Below are 25,443 nucleotides of genomic sequence, written 5' to 3'. Positions count from 1 at the left end.
CATAAATTGCATCAGAAGTTCCCAACCTTGGGTTCCTAGAAGTTGTTGGACTACAGCTAACATCATCTCTTTGGCCATTGTGGTTTCCCACTTTGTTCAGGAACCAGTTAACCAGGATAGCAAACCACAAAAAAATACATAGGTCTTTTTAAAAAAACAACACTTAAGTTTTCCACATTCAAATGAAACAGGAAACTGCAGTTTGTTGCAAACCACAAGTGGAAGGCTTAAATCTCCTTCCCTCATGTGTGAGGAGAGCGAGTTAACCTGAACTTCATGCCTGCTCATGCATGCAATGCTAAAATACTGTTTAGCATTATGTGTGTTCCTGGAAGGTGGTAGGGGTTTTAATGCACCACTATGGCATCTCCCAGTTAGAGCAATTCAGCCAGCTCGTGAAGGAGGCCAGCTAAAGCATTTGCCACCAGTGACAGATTGGCACAAGTGGCAAATTGGTTGCATTCCCTTCTGGCTCCCACACTCAGACCTGGACCTTCTGCTCCACAAAAGCTCACCCAGTGGCTGTAGCATGTGCATATAACAGCTATCCCAACCACTATCCTCCTTCTCCTCTTCTCTCCATCCCAGATGCATCCTTCCCTGCCTTGGAAAAAGGGAGAGAATGTGGTTATTGGAGCATCAGGGAAGTGCCTTTTCTAAAGGTAGGCAGGATGCAACCAAGACAGAGAGAGAAGCAGGATGAGGATGATGGTTGCAGATTTCCTCATATAAGGAGGAATTGAGTCGATCAGTAGAGTGGAGAGAGAGAGTGTGAGGAATAGGTGTGGGGTCAAGGGGAACTGGTGGGGAGAACTCATGCATCGTGCATTTTGTGCCCCATGGAAACAGGTAGGAGAATAGGGAGAGATCAGGCAGGGAGTGAGATGTGTGGGTGAAAAATGGGGTGGGGGTGGATGGGAAAGGTTCACCAAATCTCTCAGGTTTCAGGGGTGCTTTGGCTGGGAATGCTGTGGCCACCTCTCTATGGGTATGCTGCAGCAGCATCCTTATAATCAGTGGTGGCATCACACACAAAAACTGAGGGGGGCACAGGAGGGGCAAAGTGCATTTATGGGTGTGTCCGATGTATTAGATTTCTGAAACAGAATGGGGGGGCGGGGGGAACAAACTGTCAGGAGGCTTCCCCCCCCCCCGAGCTGCCCTTGCTTATAATGGCTGGAGGCAGTACTTTAGCTTTTCAGCCCAGTTGATCTGAGAAACCAATAGGAACCTGGCCGGTTCTGTTGCTAAGGTGCTCCAGCCTTGGTTTCCCAGTCTGAGCGACTCATCCCATTGACTACACTCACCTTGCCTCCTAATCCAGTACCTGACCATGGTCCTCCCTTAACCACATCTGTCTCTAGCCTCTTCTGCCTCTGCCAGAACTGAACCCCCAGCTGCAGCCTTTTCCGGTCCTTAGCCAAGGCCTGACAGCTCTGGTCCATAGAGACGCTTGCATAAAGCCATATCATGAATTGTGAGCTCGTAAACTTAATGTGAGCTGCTAAATAGGGATTTCCTGGCTGCAGCACTATGTTGGCACAATTTTGAGCCCATATGTTTTCCCCTTCACCTCTCGTAGCAGTTTTTGGAGGGCAATTTAAGTTGCAGAATCAGCACAGGGACACAGAGTTAACTCCTTCTGATGCACTATGGGCCTGGTCCAAATTAGGGCCTCAGGCACCAGCTTGGGTGGTTGTGGGGAATGTCAGGAGTTTTAGCTGAAGAACCTCTACAGCCCATCTAGTTTGGGCCTAAAGCTTTTCATCTTACATTGGCCTGCTTACATAAAATGGAATCATGTCTCTTTAGCCTGCTTTCCAGTAAGCTTATGAGATCACCTGGCATTCCGTGGGGGTATGTGCGTCCATATGTCCGTCCATGTGTGTGCCCCCAACTTCGCAACACTTGGACCAATATGAACCAAATTGGGTACAGTTGTAGGGACACATAGGGCTGCCCCAATGGCATAGTCTGTGATGATGTCATCCACCCCAATTCAAGATGGTGGATGCATAAACATTTGAGCCGCATGTGGAGTAACTCGTGGAATGTCTAACAGATTTGAACCAAATCAGGTACAGGTGTGGTGAGTGACACACAGGGACACCTCTATGACATAGTTTGCCAAGATGTGTAAATTTTTGAGGCGCAAGTGGGCTAACTTGTGAACCACCAAAGCGATCTGAACCAAATTTCCTACAGCTGTATGGACACATAGGGATGCCCCAATGGTGCAGTTTTTAATGATGTCATCTACCCCAATCCAAGATGGCGGACATGAATGTTTGAGGCGCAAGTTCTCTAACTTGTGGACCACCTAACCCATTTGAACCACATTTAGTCCAGTTGTAGGGATAGTGAAAGGAAAGTAGGCAGATTAGTTCTTTCTAGAACAACTTGTTTTTGTTTTAACTGGGCATAGACTTTTCATCCTTCCACATGCTCTGATGAGAGTATAAAGTAATTTAGAACACCGTGCAAGTGAATTGTTCATCAAAATCTAGATGGGAAAGCTTGCTGCTGAGTATGACTGCAAAGCAAAAATAAAAAGTTGGAGCTATTTTGTCTTGTTTTCAGTTGCCTTTCCTTCTAATAATGATGCTAATAGTTTCTGGGCCAAGAAACCACAATGTGATAATATTAGGCTCATTACATGAAACTATCAAGGTGATGCTGTTGACAGATTATGGAAAGGAAGCATCTTGTAGGAATGACAAGCCAGCTTTCCTGGCTTTTTACTTTTAAAGTGCATCTGTAAAACATCTGTAACTGAGTCAAACGGTGAGAACTGTAAAACTGTAATTGCTCTAAACTCACCCACATATATGAGACACTTCCCATGCGTGAGTGACAGTCTGACCTTTTCTCAGCATGCAGGTTTCCATTTGATTTCACAGGAGTCAGGACCACTACCAGTGAACCTGAGAACTTGGTTTGGAGTTGTGAATGTCAAGAGCGCTTGTCAAATCTGAACACCAAATATTACGCTTGGTGTTTTCTGGCAACAACTCTGTGGAACCAAATGACTAAGAGTGGAATTGAATGTCATAAGTATAAGAAAGTAAAAGCAAAAAATATGATCTGTCCCTAAAAAGTGCAAGAATTAGTATCCAAATTATATGACTTGCCTCCATTTTTAATTCAAGCTCGCCTTGGTGCACCATGTGATAGGTTTTCAATAGGGATGATCATGAGTGAGACCAGTTCTGTTGCTCACAGTCTCCTTAAAAGGCAAGCCCAGGAGGCACCAAGTTGAAAAGGCCATGTGAGAGAACTGGGGAAACTGATTCAGTTTTGCAGTAGAAGCCTGTGTGAGTGATTGGACCCAGAGGCGTAACTAGGAAAAATAGCGCCTAGGGCAAGCACTGAAATTGCACCCCTGTCCAAACAGGAATGATGGGACTTGTAGTCAACAAAATCTGGAAATCCCTGTTAAAAGGAACACTGTACCATCTAGACATGATTGTTGATCAAAACCTGAAAACATGAGCCATCTCTGTAAAAGACTTAGAACAACAGTCAGGAGTTATGCAAGGATTCCAAGTGTCATTTTCTCTGTCTCATCTCATTCTTTTTAAAAAACATGACTTTGTCCTAGAGAATCACCTGCCCAAATAGCCACTAGCAAAATAGGGGAAGAAGAAGGTGGTGGTGGTAATGAATGGTCTATAAACCAGTGAATGATTCCTGCCAGCCTTTGTCTTATGATGACTGTTGGCTCATGATGGGGTATATGTGCATTCACCACACCAGTGCTTACTTTGACACCAAGAGGGAGAAGGATACATTAGTTTGCCACACCAGACAGAGGAATTTGCAACAGGAGCAGATAGCCAAGTTCTGCCAGGGCCAAAACCAGCCCCTGCCAGACTAAGAAATCATTGTAATTTGCCCCTTCCTGTCACAAGCAGTGTGCTGTTCTTTTATTATTGACTCTAACTCTCAGATATCCCAGTCATGGATGGAAAATTCAGGGTCAATTTACAAGAGACACATTTTCTACATGGAAGTTTCTTCTGTGCAGGTGTTGTGCAGAATCCCATGTGTAGACTGCTGGGGCATAGCAAGGTTGGAATGGGCCAAGATGAGATTTTAAAATGGGCCCCCAGCCCCTCAAAGTTCAGGGCCTCCACACACCCCAGGCCCCCAAGGATTTAAGTCTGATATTTCAAAATATGTATGCTGCCTGGAAATACATTTCACTGAATACACACATGCACACTTCACAGTATATAGTGATATACACTGAGTACTATATATTTGCACTTTTAATGCCTAGAACACACTAGCAACGCTAATTATTAAAATGGCCCCCTCGCTGCAGATTAGCAAAGGAGACTTTCAACCATTCAGGGTGAGCCTATGTTTGTTTTCTCAGAATTCTGAACAAATTCAGTAAAGTTTGATTCCAGGAGGTTTTTCACACAAGGCTTTTAAAGCCCTTTAACACACATCTCCTCTGGAATGGAGGTGCTGCATTCACATGTTGGCCAGATTGACCCTGAAGTCCCTGCAAATTATTGGAGAGCAGTTCACACACAAGAAAAATAAAATAAAATAAAAGCACAAGACATGCTTCACAGTTCTCACTCAGGCCTTCTGGGTTGCAAAACAACTTGAACATAAGTGCATTTATAAATGAATGAATGAATGAATGAATATTGTTCCAGAAGTTTTTGTAATTTTCTGACATGAAACAAGCCACTTATAGGCCTTTTTAGATAGTTTTTGTTTTTAAAGCCAGCACATTTTTCAGTCTGTTTTAAATTAAATATTCAGAGACTTCTCAGTCTCGCCCCACCACCCATATCAAAGCCCTATGGCAAGCAGATCCCTATATACGGGGGTAACCACAAAAAGGAATTCACAGCCTACCTTGCAAAAGCTGTGCTGGATGGTCTGGTCTGCTGCAGGGAGGGTCTGCTGCAGGGAGCTCTGCCAGCCTCCTTCCTGGCTTGCTGGGGCCTGCCGAGTTCAGGCTTCAGGGAGGCCTACTCGGAGGCCTCTCTGGAAGCCCCGCCCACCCGCCGATCAGCTGAGAGGCGGGGAGAGAAGAGTTCTGTAGTTTGCAGGCTGCTCTGATCCTAGGCCTCGCCGATCCTAGGCCGGAGCTGGAGGCAAGTGGCTGAGGGGCCCTGGGGCTGGTCAGGTGGGCAATGGGGTGGGGGTGGCAGGAACTGGCGTGGCGCACCCACCTCAGTGTCGCCTAGGGCACGTGCCCTGCCTGCCCCCCCAGTTCCGCCTATGGTTGGACCTGTATGATCTCCTCAGGTGCTTGAACAGTCCTATGCCCAGGTGGTCTAGACACCAGAGACATTTCACCAGGGCTGTCCTTCGGAGTGTCTGAATAATATGCCAAATAATATGCCAGATAATACACAATGAGACGAGTCTCATGATCAGTGAGATTTGCTGGAAAGGGGTTCTGCGGGAAGAGCAGGCTTAGCAGACGATTGGAAGGCAGCCCTAGTCAGCCGGCAGAGGCTGCGGGGATCGGGGGCCGTGCGGCCCCTGGAAGTTCCAGGATGCCCCAGGCAAATGTGCAGGGCATCCTGGAGAGATCCCCCCCCCCAAGCCCGGGAGGCTGCTTGCAGCCTCCTGGTCGGGTGTCTACTCATGTGTTGCCATGCGCCGCAGCATCTCTGTAGAAACTCCATAACGCGCTCGCTCTGTTAACCTTGTCTTAGGGGAGGGTTTTTTTTTTTTAATTTATTCAGTTTTTACACCATACAAAAAGAAAAGCACAAATAAAACAAACAGACAAGAAAAGGAAAAAGAGCACATAAGGACTTCCATCTCATCATTGAAACAAGTCTCAGTAACAATACTCAGGTCTTGCCTGTAGTTCCATCATTCTCCCTCCGATAAATCATACAGAGATCAACTCTGGGACATTTTTTAAGCATTTGTTGTTACCCCTTGAAGGCCTGGTAAAAATCCATTTTACAATGTGTTTTTAGATAAACAAGAAGAGGGTCCCAATCCCTTTTAAATACTTCAAGTTTATTTCTTAATAATGCTGTTAATTTTGCCATTTCTGCCAATTCTAATACTTTAAGTATCCAAACCTCTTTGCTCGGGCAATGACTGTCTTTCCATTTGCATGCAAATGTCAGTCTTGCTGCTGCTGTCAGATACATAAAGAGGATCCAGTATTTCTTCGGCAAAGCATTGTTGTCAATACCTAATAGTATTGTTCCTGGGCTCTTGGGAAAAGTCATTTTAAACACTTTTTAAAAGCTCATTATAAATTAAATCCCAATAGCCTTTAGACTTTTTACAAGTCCACCATAAATGTATATAAAAACCCTCCTCTTTTTTACACTTCCAACATTTATTTGACATGTTCTTGTAGATTAAGGCCAACTTCTTGGGAGTTAAATGCCATCTGTACATCATCTTGAGATTATTTTCCTTTAAACTAGAACAGGCAGTATTTAGGGGAGGGTATTTTTGAGGGCGAGCTGCCAGGAGTTGCGTGGCTCCCGTTGCAGCACACAACAGCCCCAAAGCGGGCTAGACTCCCTTAGCCCACTTTTGGGCGATCGTGAGAATCGCCTCAATAAGGCAAATAATATACTCCAACCTTTCAGAACCAGTATCTTGTACTTCTGGTGCAATACTTCTGGTGCAGTACTGTACTGTTCCAATGATGGCTGGAAAGGAGCATGGAGAATGCTGGGAGGTATATGCAGGGAATGGTAGAAGGTTTAGTACTTTCAAGCATTTTCTCCATAGCACCTCAACCCTACTGTTCACATATAAATTGTGCTCTTTGGTGGTAGTGGTGGTGGTAGCAGAAGGGAATGGGGAGGAATTCACTAATCTAAATTTTATACACAGGGCTTATCCAGTGAAGAATTAGCCACAAATTGTTTGTTTATTAGAGGAGGTACTGCTGTCTCACGAATTCATATGTTCTACCTTTGCTCATGATTACTGAGGTTTGAGATGATGATCAGTCAAGTATAATACAGATGAGTCATGTTTTTCTCTGTTCTCACCCCTTCCCCTTCTTTAGAATAAGAATGTAAGTGCACGACAGAGATGAGCAAATGCTCTCCTGCTCCTCTCACATTGGCTCAGGCATGATAAAGTCCCTTCCCAAAAATACCAGGAAGAAGTCGGATTGTGTCCAAGCCAATTCAAGGCTTGGAAAACGTCCTCCCACACCCTGCCAGCCTTCCAACCTCCTTACTTACCCTAACACCAGGACTTCCTCCTCCTCTATATTCATCTGGTGTGAGTCACACCAAGAGTGTGCAAGAGGCTTTCCCTCCCCTTTCACATGCCTTCAACTCTGCTAATTCAGAAAAAGTAAGCATGCAGGGGCTTATGGGAGGTGTAGTCTTTGCAGTGGCTCCTATGATGTCAGCAGCCCACACGAAGACTACAACTTCCAGCCCGTGTGACTTTCTTCCTGATCAGCAGAACTGAAGGGATGAGGAGAGGAGAAAAAAGGCCTCATGCATGATGTGCATTTTACTTTTGTGTGCCACAAGCCAGAGCAATGTTGGGGGAGGCACTATTCCTCCCTACAGTGCTGGAGTTAGTAAAGGGAGTGCTTGGGGCCTGGAAACCTAGTGAGGAGGACTAGCATGGCAAGGCTGAACTACTCTGAGCTTCAGGGCTCTGAGCCCCTGAAACCTGTTTCTGAGCTCAAGCCTGGACAACTTAACCAATGTCTCCATGATATTGGACAGTGAAAGGAACATAAGTTTCTATCCAGATGTGTCACTCTTCCTTCTCTATTCCCAGTTTGGCTATTCTTCCTTTCAGTTCCTTATTCATGAGTTCCTCTGAAATTAGTGGGATTTACTTCCAAATACATGTATTTAGGAAGGAAGAGGGCATGGATTTTTCCATGCTCTGCATCAGTTCTTTTTCTACTTCCCCTTCTGTTCAATGTTTCTTATAGGCATGTACATTCTACACTCTACTAGACAAGGGATAAAAATCAATTAAAATGGCCTAAAGGCTTGCATATCATTCTCTCTCCTACCCCCACCCTCCACCCAGCCCTACTTCCCATTGGAGGTCATTTCATGTTTCAAAACATCTCTATGAGCCCAGAGGCATGTACCCCCAACGACAGTCACTGGGCTGAAATCGCTTCCTGCAACAGAAATGGAGAAGCTGGAAAGACATGCATGGGCTTCAAAAAAACCAACTCCCTGCAATCTTCTCCCTCCTGGTTTTAACCATTTCCTACAAAGTTTTGGGGATGTTGAACTGTTGAGGATAGGGGAAATGTTCAGAGAGCTGTCTGCAGAACCACTCTCTCTATATATATGCTTCCAAAAAAGAATAGGGCCACTGTTACTGCACTTGTGCACCCTCACCAAACAACTGAAGAGAGTGGCTGGCAAATTGCCTAAGGGATTCCATGGTGTGTGTTTGTGATTGTCTGGCGAGGCTGGCTATCCTCATCTCCGAGGACGGAGTGGTGAGGGGGTCTGAGGAGGCAGGGGCAGGTGGCAGCCCAGGAGAAAAGACTGCCAACGGGAGGGGACCCGGCTCCAGAGGAGGAGGGGCAGAGCCCTGAAAGGCCGGAGGGGAGGCGCACAAGGATAACATCAGCAGCCTGCCTCCCGAAGGGAGAGGGTCTGAGCAGGAGAAGGGGGGAGAGGCATTGGCAGCAGTTGTAAAGGGCAGACAATTACAGAGAATAAAGAGGGGCACTGGCCCTGTAATTGGGGGCAGGTGATGCATAGCCTGTGAGGAGGCATATAAGGCATATAAAGAGGCTGGCTGGTGGAGAGTGTCAGGGCCCCCCGGAGAGGAGCAGACACAAGGAGCAAGCAGCCTGGGACAGAGGAGGCACAGGGTGATGCTCATCCCCCTCCCCATCCCTGCTCTGAGACCGGACCCGATAAGCGTAGTCAGGCTTGGGAAAGGGACATGCAGCCAGACAGTGATATTGTGAATTTCATATACCACGATATTTAAAAACAATTAAATGCATGGATTTTAACTGAATTCAGGATTCAAGCCTTATTTTCACATTGTTGTGTTTTTCATAGCTGTGAGACAACTCAAAATTGTAGAGACATTGATTCCTTTTATTATCCCAAAAGAGAGCTACCATGTCAGCCACTAAGGGTGCATGCATTCACATAAAAGTGCCTGCAGGTGACTGACTTCCTAAATCAGAACACCAACTATCTGTAAAGAAAACACAGATAGGAGGACAATTCACATTCACATGGCCTACCAAGATTATCATGGAAAAAAGAGATGCCATGTGGAAGCTGTTTCGCTTGCGTGACCAAACCCAAGCCATCTTGTTAGCTTGATGCTAGAGATGTTTGAGCCGATATGCTTTGCAGGGAGAAAACAGGACAACTAGTTTAGCACTGCAGGCAGAAAATGGCAAGCTTGGGGTTTGGGCTTGAAATAAATTTTGGGGGAAAGGTCCCTGGAGATTTGAATAACGCTTTAGGAGACAGTGATGGGAGCTGCACTTTGCAAAACCCTGTCTGGAGGATACTAATCATGGAAGGCAAATGTGGTCTGTCACTGTAACTTCCTTGTTTTAATGTACACGTGTAACTGTCCAGCTAACTGATTGAAATGTTTAAGCAACTTGAGACAATTATGTAACTTCCTCTTTTGACCAGAGAAGACTGCGTTCTGTACTTTGCAAGCGGTCTTTGGGGTCTGATCAGGTCTGTGACCTGCATGGGCTCTCTCTGACCCATTTCCAGCTGAAACTATATTTTATCAATAAAGCAATATTTGGACTATCAAAACCACAGCATGAAGATGACGTTTTCTTCCACAGCCATAAAGCCAAAACAGTGGTAGTAGCGCTGAACTCCTGCAACAGGAAGTACCCTTTAATATGGTACTTCCTCTTCCTAGTTGATATCCAAACTAATACTGCACTACTTGCATGGATGTTGTGCCAACTAGTTCCGCTAAGTCAGGAGCTTGTGCTCTAGACCAGTGTGGCACTGGCACAACAGGGTGTGCTTGAGCAACCTGTGGCACACCATATCTCTTCCTAAGTCCATATATGTTGCAGGAAATGATGCAAAGCTATCCACTGTCCTTGTTATGCAAGTTTGCACAATTGGACCAAAAGTAAACAACTTTGACCATCCACTCAGCTATGTGACTTTCTTGCGTGGGTGCATCTTTGTCCATTGTCCTAGTGTGGTGTTACTATGGATGCCAGCCCGTCTCCTGGTTACTGTCAGTGACTGGGACCACATATGTAATCCTCTGGGGAAAGAAATGCTTCCAGTTTTTAATTTCTTTCCTGATTGACTTCTAAGGACATACCTCCATCCATGTATATATGCAACCATTTTACACAGCTCCTCCCCCCCGCCCCCCGGCTTTTAATTAGCCTAGAAAACATTAGGAACATGAAAATTCAGAATTCAACAAAATTAATTTTAACAAAGACTGTGTTGCTGCTAAATAATATCGTTTGTTCATTTTTCCCTCCTCCTGTCCTCCCCTTTGGAATGCTTCATATGCCTAATTTGGTTTAATTGAACCTTGCTAATTTTCATCTGGTGTATGAACCACCAAATGGATTATTATTTTTGTTTTTCATGGACATCCCTGAAGGCCAAAGCCATTGTTTCTTTAACTAGAAAGTCGGTCAGAGTCTTTAACATCAGTCTCAGTGAGTGGTGGACTGTGCACATAAAATATTAGAAACTGATCATGGCAAAGGGTGTAGTATTCATAGCAAATATGACTAACAAGAATCAAGTGCAAATATTTATCTCCACATTCTCACCCTCTCCCAAAGGTTGTGGATGAAGTGTACAGTATTGTAACAATTCCACCTCTGTGTCGTATCCTATCCATTTTATCAGGTGCATTCGCATCTGCCCTCTGAAACAACAGTGGTTTACTCCAGTAGCAACTTGAGAAGTAACGTCATTTTGATAGGGGTGGACACAACAAAGTGAACAGCAGTAATTTATTCCCGACTGTGCTGGCAGTGTGGCTTGTACCACGGGCAGAGCCACCACTGTGAGAACAGGTTCAAAGAACCTGGGCCATGCCACTCAAGGGCCACGCCTCATGCCCCTGCCCTGCCCCCTGCATCAGATGGGGTCGGGCAGGGGCGCCCCAGGGCAGGGGCGGGGGCCGTGGCAGTGGCAGTGGGCGAACACAGGCTGCTGCTGGCCTCCCTATGGACCTGGATAGTACTATCTTCAAATTTACTGCCGAAGTTACTACTGGACCTGTTTCCATTTCTAACAGGCAAGGTGGCATTGTAGTTATTTAGTTAGTTATTAGATTTATGTCCCACTCTATACAATTTGTTTCATCCCAAATATTGGATATACAGTGGAGATGACAAGCCCAAACTTGCCTTGTAAGGTAAAGTGTGCCGTCGAGTTGGTGTCGACTCCTGGCGCCCACAGAGCCCTATGGTTGTCGTTGGTAATATACAGGAGGGGTTTGCCATTGCCTCCTCCCATGCAGTATGAGATAATGCCTTTCAGCATCTTCCTATCTATATTGCTGCTGCCCAATATAAGTGTTTCCCATGGTCTGGGAAACATACCAGTGGGGATTCGAAACGGCAACCTCTGGCTTACTAATCAAGTCATCCTAAACCAAGGTCCCATTTCTACAGCAGTTTATGCCATCTTCTCAGTATTGCTGCCAGGTAGGTAGAAGACTTCTCCAGCCTCCCAGCAGCCAGATTAACTTTAGTTCCTGGCCAGATTCAGGGCTAGGTGAGACCCTGTGTAAAGGGAGGTGCAGGGCCATTTCCCCTGCAGATTTCATCTGGTCTATTACTAACCAATCTCCCCACCCCAGTCTTTCCTGTCACATGGATTTGAACAGGAAGCGGGGCGGAGCCACCACTGGGTGAACGGGTTCAAAGAACCCGGGCCGCCAATGGAAAAGGCCATCAAAGCCCCATGACTCAGGCTCCAGAGGAGCCCAGAGCGAACTCCCCCCTCCCATGACCGGGCCGCTGAGAGCCCGGGAAACTCTGTGCTAGTGATTTCAGGCAGTGCAGACTGCCTGATAGAACATGTTCCCCTTCCTCTCCTTCTCTAGAGAGAGAGAAAGGGGAAAACATCCTATCAGGCAGCCGACGCTGCCTGAAATGATGACCTGAGAGCTCGTTCAGGCTATCGGCAGCCCAGGCCACGCCCCATTGTGTGTGATGTCACACGCAAAGCGGGTGTGGCCTGGGCTGCCGAGAGCCCAAACGAGCTCTCAGCATGTCATTTCAGGCAGCGTCGGCTGCCTGATAGGACGTTTTCCCTTTTCTCTCCCTCCAGAGAGGGAGAGGAAGGGAAAAACATTCTATCGGGCAGTCTGCACTGCCTGAAATAACTAGTGCAGAGTTCGCCCGGGCTCCCAGCGGCCCGGTCATGGGAGGGGGGAGTTCGCTTTGGGCTCCTCCAGAGCCTGAGCAACGTCCCCGTGTACGTGATGTCACGCGCACGGGCGAACGCGGAGGGGGCCGCCAAGCGGGGCTGGATGCAGGCCGCCGCTCGGCTGGCTCCGAGCCTAACAGGAAGAGAAAACTAGCCTGGAAGGTGGACTGGAAGGTTTGGTCTAAACCGAAAAGACAGCATTTTCTAAAGGGAATCTGGCCCATTTTCTGAATCAGTTTGGAATTGTCAAGCAAGCTTCATTAATAAAGCAAATAAATGAATTACCTTACTTTTGTAACCTTTTATTGTATAGCAAAATCCTCACTCCCCTAATAACGTTCTATGCCATCCCTTAGCTCTATCTCTTGGAAATTCCTGCACTAGTAGCAAAAATTGTGCTTAGTAATGCTTATGATTATGCCAGTATTCCTCAGTCTAGACATTCTAGGCAGGACTATATTTTTTAAAATAACATAATAAGCAGTAACAAGCAAGCAGCCTTACATGAGAAGAGCTTGCTGTGTCTACAAATTTGATGATCTCAACATGGCCAAGTTTTAAAATGTCAAGCAAAAAAAAAATGTTCTCAAGTTTTAAAATGCCAAGTTTTAACATTTCAAGGAATTCAAACTGAAGTTGAATCCAAACAAAACGGAGGTACTCGTTGTGGGAGATCTGCCTGATCTGGATAGGGTTACACTCCCTGTGAAAGATCAGGTATGTAGCTTGGGAGTACTTCTGGACTCTAATATCTCAAATATCTAATATCTCTAATATCCCTAATATCTCAGATTGAGGTAGTGGCCAGGTGTGCTTTTATCAGCTCCTGCTGATATGCCAACTATGTCCTTTTTTTTCTTCCCCTTTTTATTTTTAAGACAAATGACCTTAAAATGGTGTTGCATATGCTGGTAACTTCCAGGCTTGACTTCTGCAATGCACTCTATGCTGGGCTGCCTTTGTACATAATTTGGAAACTGCAACTGGTGCAGAATGCGGCAGCCAGGTTGGTCTCTGTGGCCACCTTATTCCTTTTTTAGAGACCACATTATTCCTATTTTTTAAAAAACTACACTGGCTGCTAATTTCCAGGCAAAATACAACTTGCTGTAGATTCAGTAGAACTCCAATTGAGCAGAGATATTGCCCCTGTGACTCTGATGAGACTGAGTCAGTTGCACGTGTGCTCCTGTGGTGTGTCTTTTATAGAGACCTTAGGCGAAGGTTAATTGACCCTCTTTTACATAATATGCCAGGCTGATCAGACAAATTCTACATCAGATATTTGCTTATAGATGTGAATTTGTCTATCGTAAGCACAGTTGCTAAATCCTTTCTGCAATATAGGCTTGTCACACTCTGCTCTCTGATGATTAGATCCAATGTACAGTTATGTTATTAATATGGCTATGTTTAAAATTTTATATTGTTTTAGATGTTGTGTTGTTGGTCAAAGGCTGAAATAAAGACTGACTGACTGAAAGTGCTGTTTATCACCTATAAAGCCCTGAATGGCTTGGGCCCAGGCAATCTTAAGAGAGTGCCTTCCTCTTCATGAACCTCACTGCCTATTAAGATCATCAGGTGAGGTCTGGCTGCGGTTGCCACCGGCTTGCTTGGTGGCGACCCAAAACCAGGCCTATTCTACAGGTAGAGTTACCCGGATGCTCTGGAACACACTCCCAAATGAAATCAGAATCTCCCCAACTCTGGTTGTTTTTAAACAACTTTTGAAAACACACCTATTTCATCAGACTTTTAGTTTATGATATTTTAAAGTTTTAAAGTTATATTTATGACAATTTTAATCTGTTTTATATTTCCTAGGTGTTTGTTGCTCTTTGTTTAAATTGGAAGCTGCCCTGAGATTTTTTTATAAGGCAGTATATAAATGTGTTAAATAAATTAAATAAACAAATAAATACAAATTGAAGATAAAATAGAAGGGTTTGATTGAGCTGAAAATTTCTTTTATTTGGAACAATATTTTTTTATTTGGAAAAACATTAATTTCAGCTACTCTTCTGGCAACTGAAATGAAAATGTGAAAGTTACCAGCATTCTACATGTTGTTGCACGGTGCCTTTGCAAATAAACTTTGTGTTTTGTTTTGTTTTTGCTGTGAGCTTTATCATAGCCGTGGGAAAAGGCACATTTCAATCAAGATCTGTATATTATAGTAGAAAATTGGAATGGAAATAGGAGGATCTCTCCTGATGTGGTTCCTGAGAAATGCAATATCGGATCAGACAGGAAGATTCATCTAACCACTGTTCCTGCTTTTGGCAGTTAGCAGTACCAGTTTTTCATAGGAAAACCACAAACTGCAAATAATAAAGAGGGCTATTTTTAGGTTGCAGGTTGAATCGGTTGATTAATCAATGAAGCTTTAGTTGATTAATTGATGCAAGCACAATTTAACAGATCACTATTTAAAAATTTAACACAATTTTTAATTGATGGAGTTGGAATGGTAAGACACATTTATTTATTTTTTGAAACCATTTTTAGTCTTTTGTTTTACTAGGAACATACAAAGCCTTATACCAAATGGTATCATAGGTCCATCTAGCTATTTATTGCTTATACCATAGGTTCTAAAACTTGGGTCCCCAGGTATTGTTGGACTACAATTCCCATCATCCTCAGCCACCATGGCCAGAGGCCAATTGGCATCTTCAGGGCTCTTTCTCAGAAAGAGAAAAGGCTGTTTTATATCTTCAGGCCTCTTTCTAAGCCCTAACTGGAGATACTAGGAGATTGAACCTTGGACCATCTACATACAAGGCACGTACTCTTCCACTGACCTACAGCCTCAGAATGTGTGTGTTTGTGGGTGGGTGTATTAAGCATGAACTTCCCATCTTGTAATGAGTGGTAACTTGGATTCATGAATCTGCAGGTTCTCTCACACTTGCTTCCATAACCTCAAAATGGCATATAAAATAAAATTTTGGTAAGGTGCAAGGGTTTGTGTGTGTGTGTGTTTTAATGCTATACCTAGGGCATGGTGTCGGCCGGAGTCACATATACAATAATCTTGCTGAATTTTAACTGGTCAGTGCCAGGATAAGAGACTGCCTAGAAATTCCCTGAACACCATCGGTGGCGTGAGGCACCTTTAAGGAGGTAATAAGCAGGTGCTTACCACTGTGTACGCAGCTCCTGAAAGCTGTGGCACTCCGCCTGCAATCTTGCGTGGGATGGCAGAGCTCTGTCCAGCATCCAATGGGGCCACGGTGTAGCCCTAGCCTCTGTGTGTGCGTTGCACACGCACAGAGACCAGGGCCATGCTGCAGCCTCTCACCACTGGCACCCCCGCCCCCGGCACTGCCTTCACCGGCCACTCCTGGACAGAACCTTTGCTGCCCGAGATTCTCAAGTATGCCACCTTGAGTTCAGTGATGGAAGACAGGTGAGAGGTACATGCAATAAGTAAATGATGAACTGGCAACGAGGTAGATGGTTTGCCTTCTCCCCTGTACAGTAAGGATTATTATGTTTCGCCACTTGGAATGCACATTCTAGTCACTAATTAGTACATAAGAGCATAGGAAGCTGCCTTATACTGAGTCAGACCATTGGTCCGTCTAGCTCATTATTGTCTGCACAGACTGGCAGTGGCTTCTCCAAAGTATCAGGCAGGAGTCTCTCTCAGCCCTAGCTTAGGGAGGGGACTTGGAACCTTCTGCATGAAGATGCTCTTCCCAGAGCAGCCCCATCCCCTAAAGGGAATATCTTTCAGTGCTCACACATGGTAATCTCCCATTCAAATGCAAATAAGGACAGACTCCGCTTAGCAAAGTGGACAATTCATGCTTGCTGTCACCTAATGGCGCAGCAGAGAAATGCTTGACTAACAAGCAAAAGGCTGCTGGTTTGAATCCCCGCTGGTACTATATTGGGCAGCTGCGATATAGGAAGATGATGAAAGACTTCATCTCATACTGTGCAGGAGGAGGCAATGAAAAACCCCTCCTGTATTCTACCAAAAAAATACCATAGGGCTCTGTGGACACCAGGAGTTGAAATTGACTTGATGACACACTTTACTTTTTAACCACAAGGCCAGCTTGCTTTTAGTCACTGTTTTTATTTTATTTACTTATTTATTACATTTATATACCACCCCATCCAAATGGCTCTGGGTGGTGCATTATGTTACTGTTATGTGCATTATAGTATTAGAACTATCAGTTCACCAAGGAGGCAGACAGAGATTATAGCAGAACAATTAAATCCACAGTTACACAACATGGGGTATTAAATCTAGTCCTGTGAGTAAGCACTGGTTGCCTCTTTCAAAACCGCTTCAGGCCAAATTCATTCTGGAGTTCTACTCTGAAGCAGGGATCCCCAACCTTGAGTCCCCATATGTTTCTGGAGGCCATTGTGGCTGGGGATGTAGTCCAACAACATCTGGAGACACAAGGTTAGGGCCTGCTCTAAAACCCTACTCTAGAGTTTTCAGATGCTGTAGCTTTCCCCAAACAATTGCCTATGGAAGTGTGGGGCAGAAAGGATCCCCAAGCATCTTTATTTTAAACCTCCATACGAGTCCGTTCTTTAGTTGGATTTGTTAAGTCTTTCAGGAGGAGTGGAGGCTTGTCATGGGGTCTGTCAAAAGGCATTGCAGGCACTGCATGAAAAGGAGAAAAGCTCAGAGTTCAAGACTGGGCCAAAGACCACATTGGGATGCTCAGAGAAGACACCTCCTGGGCTCCAAGCTGGATGAAGCCCCTCCCCTCAGCACTGAGGCAGTGTGATGAGCTGCCATTCCATTGCAGAATGTGCCATTCACCACTCCCCACCCCTCCCCTTTTAGTGCACTGGAGATGGTCTATAGAGTGTCTCTAGTACTCTGTGGAAAGGGCAGTAGAGGAGCAGACAGATACTCCATAGAGCATCTCCAGTTATCCATTGCCCTTTCATAATCTACTCTTCTGCTCCTTTCTCCTTTTCATAACAAGCCCAGCAGCAGTGTGTGAAGGAGGCAGGAGGGTGTGCCAAACAAGGGCGACTCCAGAGGGGTCCAGATGCAAGTATCCCCCAGGCAAGTGGCTCCCCCCCCCACTCACCCCCCACTCACCCCCTGCCCCCATTTTTGTTCCTGTAGTCTAATATGTGGAACACAGTTCACAGCTCACCCACCCATAAATGCACTTTGCCCCTTCTGTGCTCCCCCACACCCCACAATTTTTTCTGGTGCTGCTTCTGCTGGAAAGTCAGGCAGTGGCTAGTGCTGCAAAGGAGGAGGAGGAAGAGGAGGGGCTGTCTTGGAGTGGCTCATTGGCTGTGTCAATGCTTGGCGTAGAGCTGCTCCAGCAGTGAGTAGTGAGTGGCAGGCAGCAGGAGGAGGCAGATGAGGTGTGGGGGTGGCATCAGTGAGCATTTTGCCACCCCACTGATGCCCCAATAATCTGCCACTCTAGGCGACTGCCTCACCTTACCTCATGGAAGGACTGCCTCTGCTTCCCCATCACCTTAAAGGTCAGTGCTCCTCCCAACGGCATAATAAATACTCAGCAACACAGGAAGCTGTCTTCTACTGAGTCAGGCCACTGGTCCATCTAGCTCAGTTTTATCTACGCAAACTGGCTGCGGCTTCTCCAAAATTGCAGGCAGCAGTCTCTTTCAGACCCATTTGGTGATGCTAGAGAGGGAACTTGGAACCTTCCACATGCAAGTGTACAGATACCCTTCCCAGAGCAGTCCCATCCTCTAACGGAAATATCTTACAGTGCTCACATGTGTATTCTCCCATTCCAATGCAACCAGGGCAGACCCTGCTTAGCGGAGGGGACAATTCATGCTTGCTACCACAAGACCAGCCAGATGATCTGGATAGTGATCCACGACAGCCGTAAATATTGGGTTCTGTGCCTGCGCAGATCACTTCGAGTAAAATTCATTAACTTCTCAAGATGCCTCCAACCGCCCACTACGTGTGCTCCACGTACTATTTCGGCAGTTAGGTGTCCCTCTTCCAGTTTCTTTCTGACCGCCAAAGTGATCACTTCTTCAGTATCACTAAAGCTCCTCAGAAAGAAACTGAAGATACAAGGACAGTTAAATCGGCTAAGACACGGATCGGCAAAGACTACTCTACGAATAGTGACAAGTATTGTAAAATTAAACAGTATACAATTAACGGAACAATTAATGGACATGTCTGCGACTGACAATCAGCTCTCCTCCCTATAATTCCAATACTTCATGCCATGTCTTGTGCAGAGAGAGAGAGAGATAGAAAACTTCAGAAGTGCACGACACTTTCCAAATTATGTGTACGATAATTTCAATGTGCCTTTTCAAAAATTCGGTTTGGTTACTCCCAGAGTGACAGAAAAGATTCTGTGATCAATACCCTAAAGATAAGTATGATATATCACATATGATAAGTAACATTTGTCAAAAGCATCTATACTCTCTGCTAGTATTACATTGGTAAAGAGTGTTCCAGTTATATTAGTATTGAACAGCATCAGCAATAATAAAAATGTAATTGCTCTTACCTGTTCTGTGACAGTCAGGTCTCTGTGGAGGATCCTTCAGAGCAGGAAAGCAAGGAAGAACGAAATCCTGTTTTCCATCACAGCTTTTTTGTACGACTCTGTGGGTGGGTAAGGGGAGGACAACATCAATGAAGTGAGTTTTGCCTTCCAAGGACAGCACATCATACAACACATTGACAAATGCTAAGTATATATTCCTGTGCACGTAATATGAACAGATAAATTGTTCAGCAGGTCATTCACACAAAAAGATTCATCCAGTAATGCTGCCAAAATTCACAGGGGCCTGTAACGAAGAGTTTGGTATAGGGATGCCCACGAAACGGGTTTTACATCCTGTTTTAAGCTCAAAAAGAAACGTGGATGACTGAAAAGTTCCATTAAAACAACCAGTCCAACCAGCTGTTTCAATGGATCAAACTCAAAACGTTTTGAGTATTTCAGCCATAGGGAACAATGGGGAAGCTCAAAACACCCCATTGTTCTCCATAGGTAGCTCCTAGGGTGATTTTTGACAAATGTTTATCCTTTCCCCCAAACCCCCATAGGATCTTATGGGGGTTTGGGAAAAGGTTAAAAATGTATTTAAAATTTCCTGCTTGTCCATTTCTTTTGTCGGTTGGGTGGTAAGTAGCACTTATCATGCTCCAACACACAACCCACTTTGGTGTTCGAAGGAGCTACAAATGGTGAGCAATAGGGTGTTTCGAGTTTCCCCATTGTTACCTGAGTGTACACAAAATGCATTTTGTGTTATATTTCGAGCTCAGAACGGAACGCAAAATGCATGAAACATTCCATCAGAACAACTGGCTGAGCTAGTTGTTCTGACTGAATGACCCCATTCTCTCAGAACAGTCCATCCCTATTCTGAGCACTATTTTGGATTCTAAAATGGCGCTCAGAACGGGGTCGGAACATTCCACCTTTGAATGGGTCATTCAATTCCGAGCTCAGAATAGGCCCCCCTCTTTAGGGGTGTTCTGTTCCAAGCTCGGAAAACTTGAGACAGCCCATTTTGAGATGGAACATTCTGACCTCTGCACAGCCCTATTCCCTATGGCTGGAACAAGCTGCTCTTGCAGAGTGCATTGCACACAAGTTTTGAATTGCAATTTGCAATATATTTTGCAACTCTGCCTTGAAAAACACTGCAGAAGCACACAGCAAAAAGGCATCTGTCCCTCCCAACACTGAATACACGTTTCAAACACAGTCCAAAAATGGCCAAAAAAGAATCACTGATTCAGAATTCACTGCCAGCCACAGTGCCTGCGCTAAAGCAACATCAGTGGCACAAGTTGCTCTCTCACACACAATTATGAGTCCTTACTGCCTAGTATTGCAACAGCTGCCACAGCAGCATCCTTAGCAGCAAGGATAGCCATAAGCTCAACTAGAGCAACTTCAGACACAGTTTGAAATGCAGATTGCAGAGCAGACCACAGCAGTGAGCAAAACATTTCTGTCACTTTTAATTGCAGTCTGACCAGTGGGGTTTTCTTCACTTGGATTTCTATCTGACCCAAAGGATATGACAGTCAGGGCTATATTACACTTTGGAGTGGTTCTCACAATCAAAGGAAAGTAAGACTAACAGGAATCTATAGATTCCTGTTGCAGTTGAGCAGCCCTCGGGGATATATTTTCAGGTGGCATAGGGGATTTCCTAGGGAAAGGGAGGGTGTCAAAAACTGGCCCTACCCTGTAGCACTAGTGCAGTTAGTTGGGAAGCACTGTTAGGCTGCTCCTTTCACAGTACTGGTGCTTCCTTGCTTTGCATATCAGCCACTACCCCTCCACAGCAAACTCCAGCGTCTATGTGAAGTGGAATATATATATATATATATGAATTTTTATATATATATATATATATATATATATATATATATATATATATATATATATGAATGAATCTGCCCTTTTTATTCAGGCTTTTAGCCAATGGGTTCTTGCTTGCTTGCTTAATTGTTTGCTTGCTTGCTTGATTAAGTGCCATCAAGTCGGTATCGACTCTTAGCAACCACATACTGTAGATAGATTCTCTCCAGGATGATCTGTCTTCAACTTGGCCTTTAAGGTCTCTCAGTGGTGCCTTCATTGCTGTCGTAATCGAATCCATCCATCTTGCTGCTGGTCATCCTCTTCTTCTCTTACCTTCAACTTCCCTCAGCATTATAGACTTCTCAAAGGAGCTGGTTCTTCGCATATTGTATGATAGTTTAACCCTGGTCATTTGTACCTCGAGTGAAAATTCTGGATTGATTTATTCTGTGATCCATTTGTTTGTTTTCCTGGCTGTCCATGGTATCCACAAAAGTCTTCTCCAGCACCAGAGTTCAAAAGCGTCAATACTTTTTCCGTCTTGCTTCTTCAAAGTCCAGCTTTCGCATCCATAGCTCTATTCATTTTATTTTTATCATTTTTATCTTGTTGTTAACCACCCTGGGGTCTTAGAACGAAGGACGGTATATAAATAAAAATAAATAAAATATGTGGCTAGCTCCCTCCTGCACAAAGTGTGAATTGGTTCTATTTAATTATTTCCCCCTGCTAACTGAGCAAAGAGCTGCAGGGATAGCAGAGCGAGCAGATGGAGGCTTGAGTGTCTGTCTAGCTATTATAATCAACAAAACACCACGGCTTAGAAGCAAAGGTGGAATTTGAGTGCCCATAATCTTCATCCCTCCACACGGAGATGTTTTTCGGAGCTGCTTTGAAGCAGGCGTTAAAGTTAGAAAAGGAAGACCCAGCTGGCCAGGAAGCAGGAAAAGACCCGGAAGTCAGACAGGTGGGGAGCAGCAAGAAATTCTGGAAAAAACCTGAGCAGAAGGTGCTGGGAGTTGAAGAGGATGCCAAAAGCTCAGATGTGCAACATCAAAGGTTCAGGCAGCTCTGCTACTGGGAGGCCGAGGGGCCCCAAGAGGTTTGCAGCCAACTCCACAGGCTTTGCTGTCGGTGGCTGAAGCCAGAAAGGCCCACCAAGAAACAGCAATAGCAATAGCAATAGCACTTACATTTATATACTGCTCTATAGCCGGAGCTCTCTAAGCGGTTTACAATGATGTAGCATATTGCCCCCAACATTCTGAGTACTCATTTTACCGACCTCGGAAGGATGGAAGGCTGAGTCAACCTTGAGATCATAGACGGGGGAAACAGATCATAGACGGGGTCCTGGAGTAGTTCCTGACCATCCTGCCCACGGAGATGGAGAGTTGGGTCAGAGGATGCGGAGCGGAGACCACTTCCCACGTGGTGGCTTTGGCAGAAGGTTTCCTCCTGAGCCGGGCAGAGGACCAGAAGCCAGAAGAGCAGCAGATGCAAGACCTGCTGTCAGAAGCTGCCCCTGATTTCCCTGAGGCAGAGGAGGCCCCATCAGACACCAGGCAGGGGCTGCCCTCCAGTGGGGTCAAACAAGAGGGTGATGGAGGTATGGCCTTGCTAGATGCTGGAATGAAACCACCCAAGCAGCCTCAACCATCTCTCCTTTCTGGAAGAACAGAAGCAGCCGGAGGATGGGATCAGGTGACCTTTGAGGAAGTGGATGTGCATTTCACAAAGGAGGAATGGGCACTGCTGGATCCGGCCCAAAGAGCCCTACAAAGAGAAGGCATGCAGGAGAATGCTGGGAATCTGGCCTCTCTGGATGAGAGTTGGAAGAATGAGGGGAAACCGAGTGGAGGAATTTTGGGAAGTACAAGATGGGAAAAGATGGAGAAACAGACATGAAAAAGGGAGCAAAATGGAAGAACAGGAATGGAACATCTCCTTCTCATCATGGAATCAAAAAAATAATGAGTAAAGAGAGAGAGAGGAAAAGCTTTCCTCTTAGGAAAAGCTCCAATTCGGAACTAACCCCTCAAACTCATTGGGAAATGCAGGAAGGGGAGAAGCCGTATAAATGCTTGGAGTGTGGAAAGAGCTTCAGCAAGAGTGGAAACTTTATTTTACATCATAGAACTCATACTAGGGAGAAACCATATGAATGTGTGGAGTGTGGAAAGAGCTTCATCAAAAGGGGAGTTCTGAATATACACCATAGAAGCCACATTGGGGAGAATGCGTGGAGTGCAGAAAAAGTTTCAGCCAAAGAGGAAATCTTATTATACATCATAGAATCCACACTGGGGAGAAGCCACATAAATGCTTGGAGTGTGGAAAGAGCTTCAGTCAGACAGGAAGTCTTATTACACACCACAGAACCCATACTGGGGAGAAACCACATACATGCTTGGAGTGTGGAAAGAGCTTCAGCACAACTACAGCTCTTACTGTGCATCAAAGAACTCACACTGGGGAGAAACTATATGAATGCTTGCAATGTGGAAAGAGCTTCAGTCAGATTGGACATCTTAATGAACACCATGGAACGCACACTGGGGAGAAACCGTATGAATGTTTGCAGTGTGGAAAGAGCTTCGGTCAGAGGGGAGCTCTTACTATACACCATAGAACCCACACAGGGGTAAAACCACATAAATGCTTGGAGTGTGGAAAAAGCTTCACCACAAGGGGAGAGCTTACTGTACATCATAGAGCCCACACTGGGGAGAAACCACATACATGCTTGGAGTGTGGAAAGAGCTTCAGTCAGAGAGGAAGTCTTATTACATACCACAGAACCCATACTGGGGAGAAACCACATACATGCTTGGAGTGTGGAAAGAGCTTCAGTAAGAGAATAAATCTTATTACACACCATAGAACCCACACTGGGGACAAACCATATGAATGTTTGCAGTGTGGAAACTGCTTCAACCAAAGTGGACATCTTACTGAATCTGTTGGAGATACAGCTTCTGTAGCATTGAATCTTTGAAGCAAGCCAGGGAATTTCCCTTTGTTCCTTTCCTTGTAGTTCTAGGCTACCCTGATTAGTAGATTGATATTCTTCGGTAGCAAGCATTAATTGTCCCCTTTTCTGAGCTGGGCCCACTCTGCTTTCCATTTGGATGGGATAAACTATTGAATTGATTGTTAAAGACATCCTAATGCTTGATACTAACTTGATGTCAGTGAGATGCCACTGAAAGATTATGTGAATTAAAATTTAAAAGAAAGCATTGCTTTGTCACAGATGGAGATGAATAACTTATGAAAGGGACTCTTCAGGAGATTCCTGCCTGCAACCTTGGAGAAGCCACTGCCAGTCTGTGTAGACAGTACTGAGCTAGATGGACCTATGATCTGACTCAGTATATGGCAGCTGCCTATGATCCTATGAACCTTTTAAAAGTGGTGATTATCTTTATTTAGCAGGGGGAGAGCAACTGGCCCTATCCTAACTGGCCCCTAGCACAGCATCCCTCCAGTGGCTGTTGATGGTGTCTATCTTATGTTTCTTTTTTGGATTATGAGCCCTTTGGGGACAGGGAGATGATTGATTTATTTATGTATATCTATGTAAACTGCTTTGGGAACTTCTGTTGAGAAGTGGTATATAAATATTAGTTGTATTTGTATTCTCTAGTAGGTCCAGTTAGAGGATAAGTTAAAGATTAAAGAGAGATTTCTAAAAGTTGGCCTGAGAGTTGCCAAGAATAGAGAAAAGTATACTAATTGTTTCAAAGAGGTTTAAAAATGAGCTGCATGAATATAAGTAGGCAGGATTATTTGTTGTGTCTTCATATTTCTCTTTGTAGAACTGCCTCTGCTTGGGAAATATTTCAAAACATCACTTGAAAAGTGCAACCCTGGGTTATAAAATAATGATTATTTGCTATTCAACAGCATTTTCCCTCCCAGGGACTTAAGATGATTGACAGGACTGAAAAGGAGCTCACCTTTCCTCTAACTTTACACATAAATGCTCTCGGGGAGAGATCTATTGAATGACTTGCATTTAGACATGCAACATATCTGTGGCGGAACTGAGTTGAGGTTGCTGCACTTTCTCTTTTGTAGTATAGCCATGGCGGAAGCAAAGGCTTTCATAAGGCTGAGCCTTGAAAGGTATTCACACACTTTGACAGGTTTGGGTTATTAAAGGAGTAATATTTTATAACTTGAGTGCTTTTAGGCAGAAAGAGTGGGTAAGTAATATGATACATAGATCAAGCAGATTAGACGGATTAGAAAATAAAATAAAAGATCATAAAAAATAAGAAAATAAAATAGATTATGCACTATCATATATTATAAAACAGACGGAACATTCTGTACACTTACCTAAATTATGGCCTAAGAATATAGTAAACATCCAAATAGCAGCAATAATATATTTATTATCACTATTATGTAACCAGACTGTTAGCAATGACTGAGCACCACTGAGGTCAATCAGACAAGTCCCATTAATTTCAATGGGACTGACATGTCTAACATAGCCTGGGTACTACCCATTATAGTCATAGAACCATAGAATTTTAGAGTTGGAAGGGACCTTGGAGGTCTTCTTGTCCAACCCTGTGAAAAATAAACATGAAAGCTTGAATAAATGGGATTTGTATCGTTGCATTAATCAGCAGTGATAGGCAAGTTTGCAAGAAAGAAATGCTCATATAAAAGGCAGAGAGGAGAGAAGGAAGAGAAGCTTCTCATGTGCAAGGTAACTG

General features: G+C 44.6%; 2 protein-coding genes across 8 annotated transcripts in view; one reads left to right on the top strand and one right to left on the bottom strand.

The window, feature by feature from the left end:
* RAB27B (RAB27B, member RAS oncogene family) overlaps window positions 1-25,443 on the bottom strand; it is a 179,420-nt gene that overhangs the window by 76,642 nt on the left and 77,335 nt on the right. For all 7 annotated transcript variants that reach the window (XM_053296797.1, XM_053296792.1, XM_053296796.1 and 4 more), the window contains one exon: window positions 18,887-18,984. The gene's annotated coding sequence lies outside the window, so the exon portion shown is untranslated. The remainder of the gene's footprint in view (window positions 1-18,886; window positions 18,985-25,443) is intronic.
* LOC128348279 (zinc finger protein 436-like) lies at window positions 22,765-23,708 on the top strand. Its single transcript, XM_053304081.1, has 2 exons — window positions 22,765-22,938; window positions 23,013-23,708. Exons 1-2 carry the CDS (start codon window positions 22,765-22,767, stop codon window positions 23,706-23,708), a joined length of 870 nt encoding a protein of 289 aa, XP_053160056.1.

This window comes from Hemicordylus capensis, chromosome 2, assembly GCF_027244095.1.
Source record: "Hemicordylus capensis ecotype Gifberg chromosome 2, rHemCap1.1.pri, whole genome shotgun sequence".
In the NCBI taxonomy this organism is placed as follows: domain Eukaryota; kingdom Metazoa; phylum Chordata; class Lepidosauria; order Squamata; family Cordylidae; genus Hemicordylus; species Hemicordylus capensis.
This window is presented reverse-complemented; position numbering and strand designations above follow the sequence as displayed.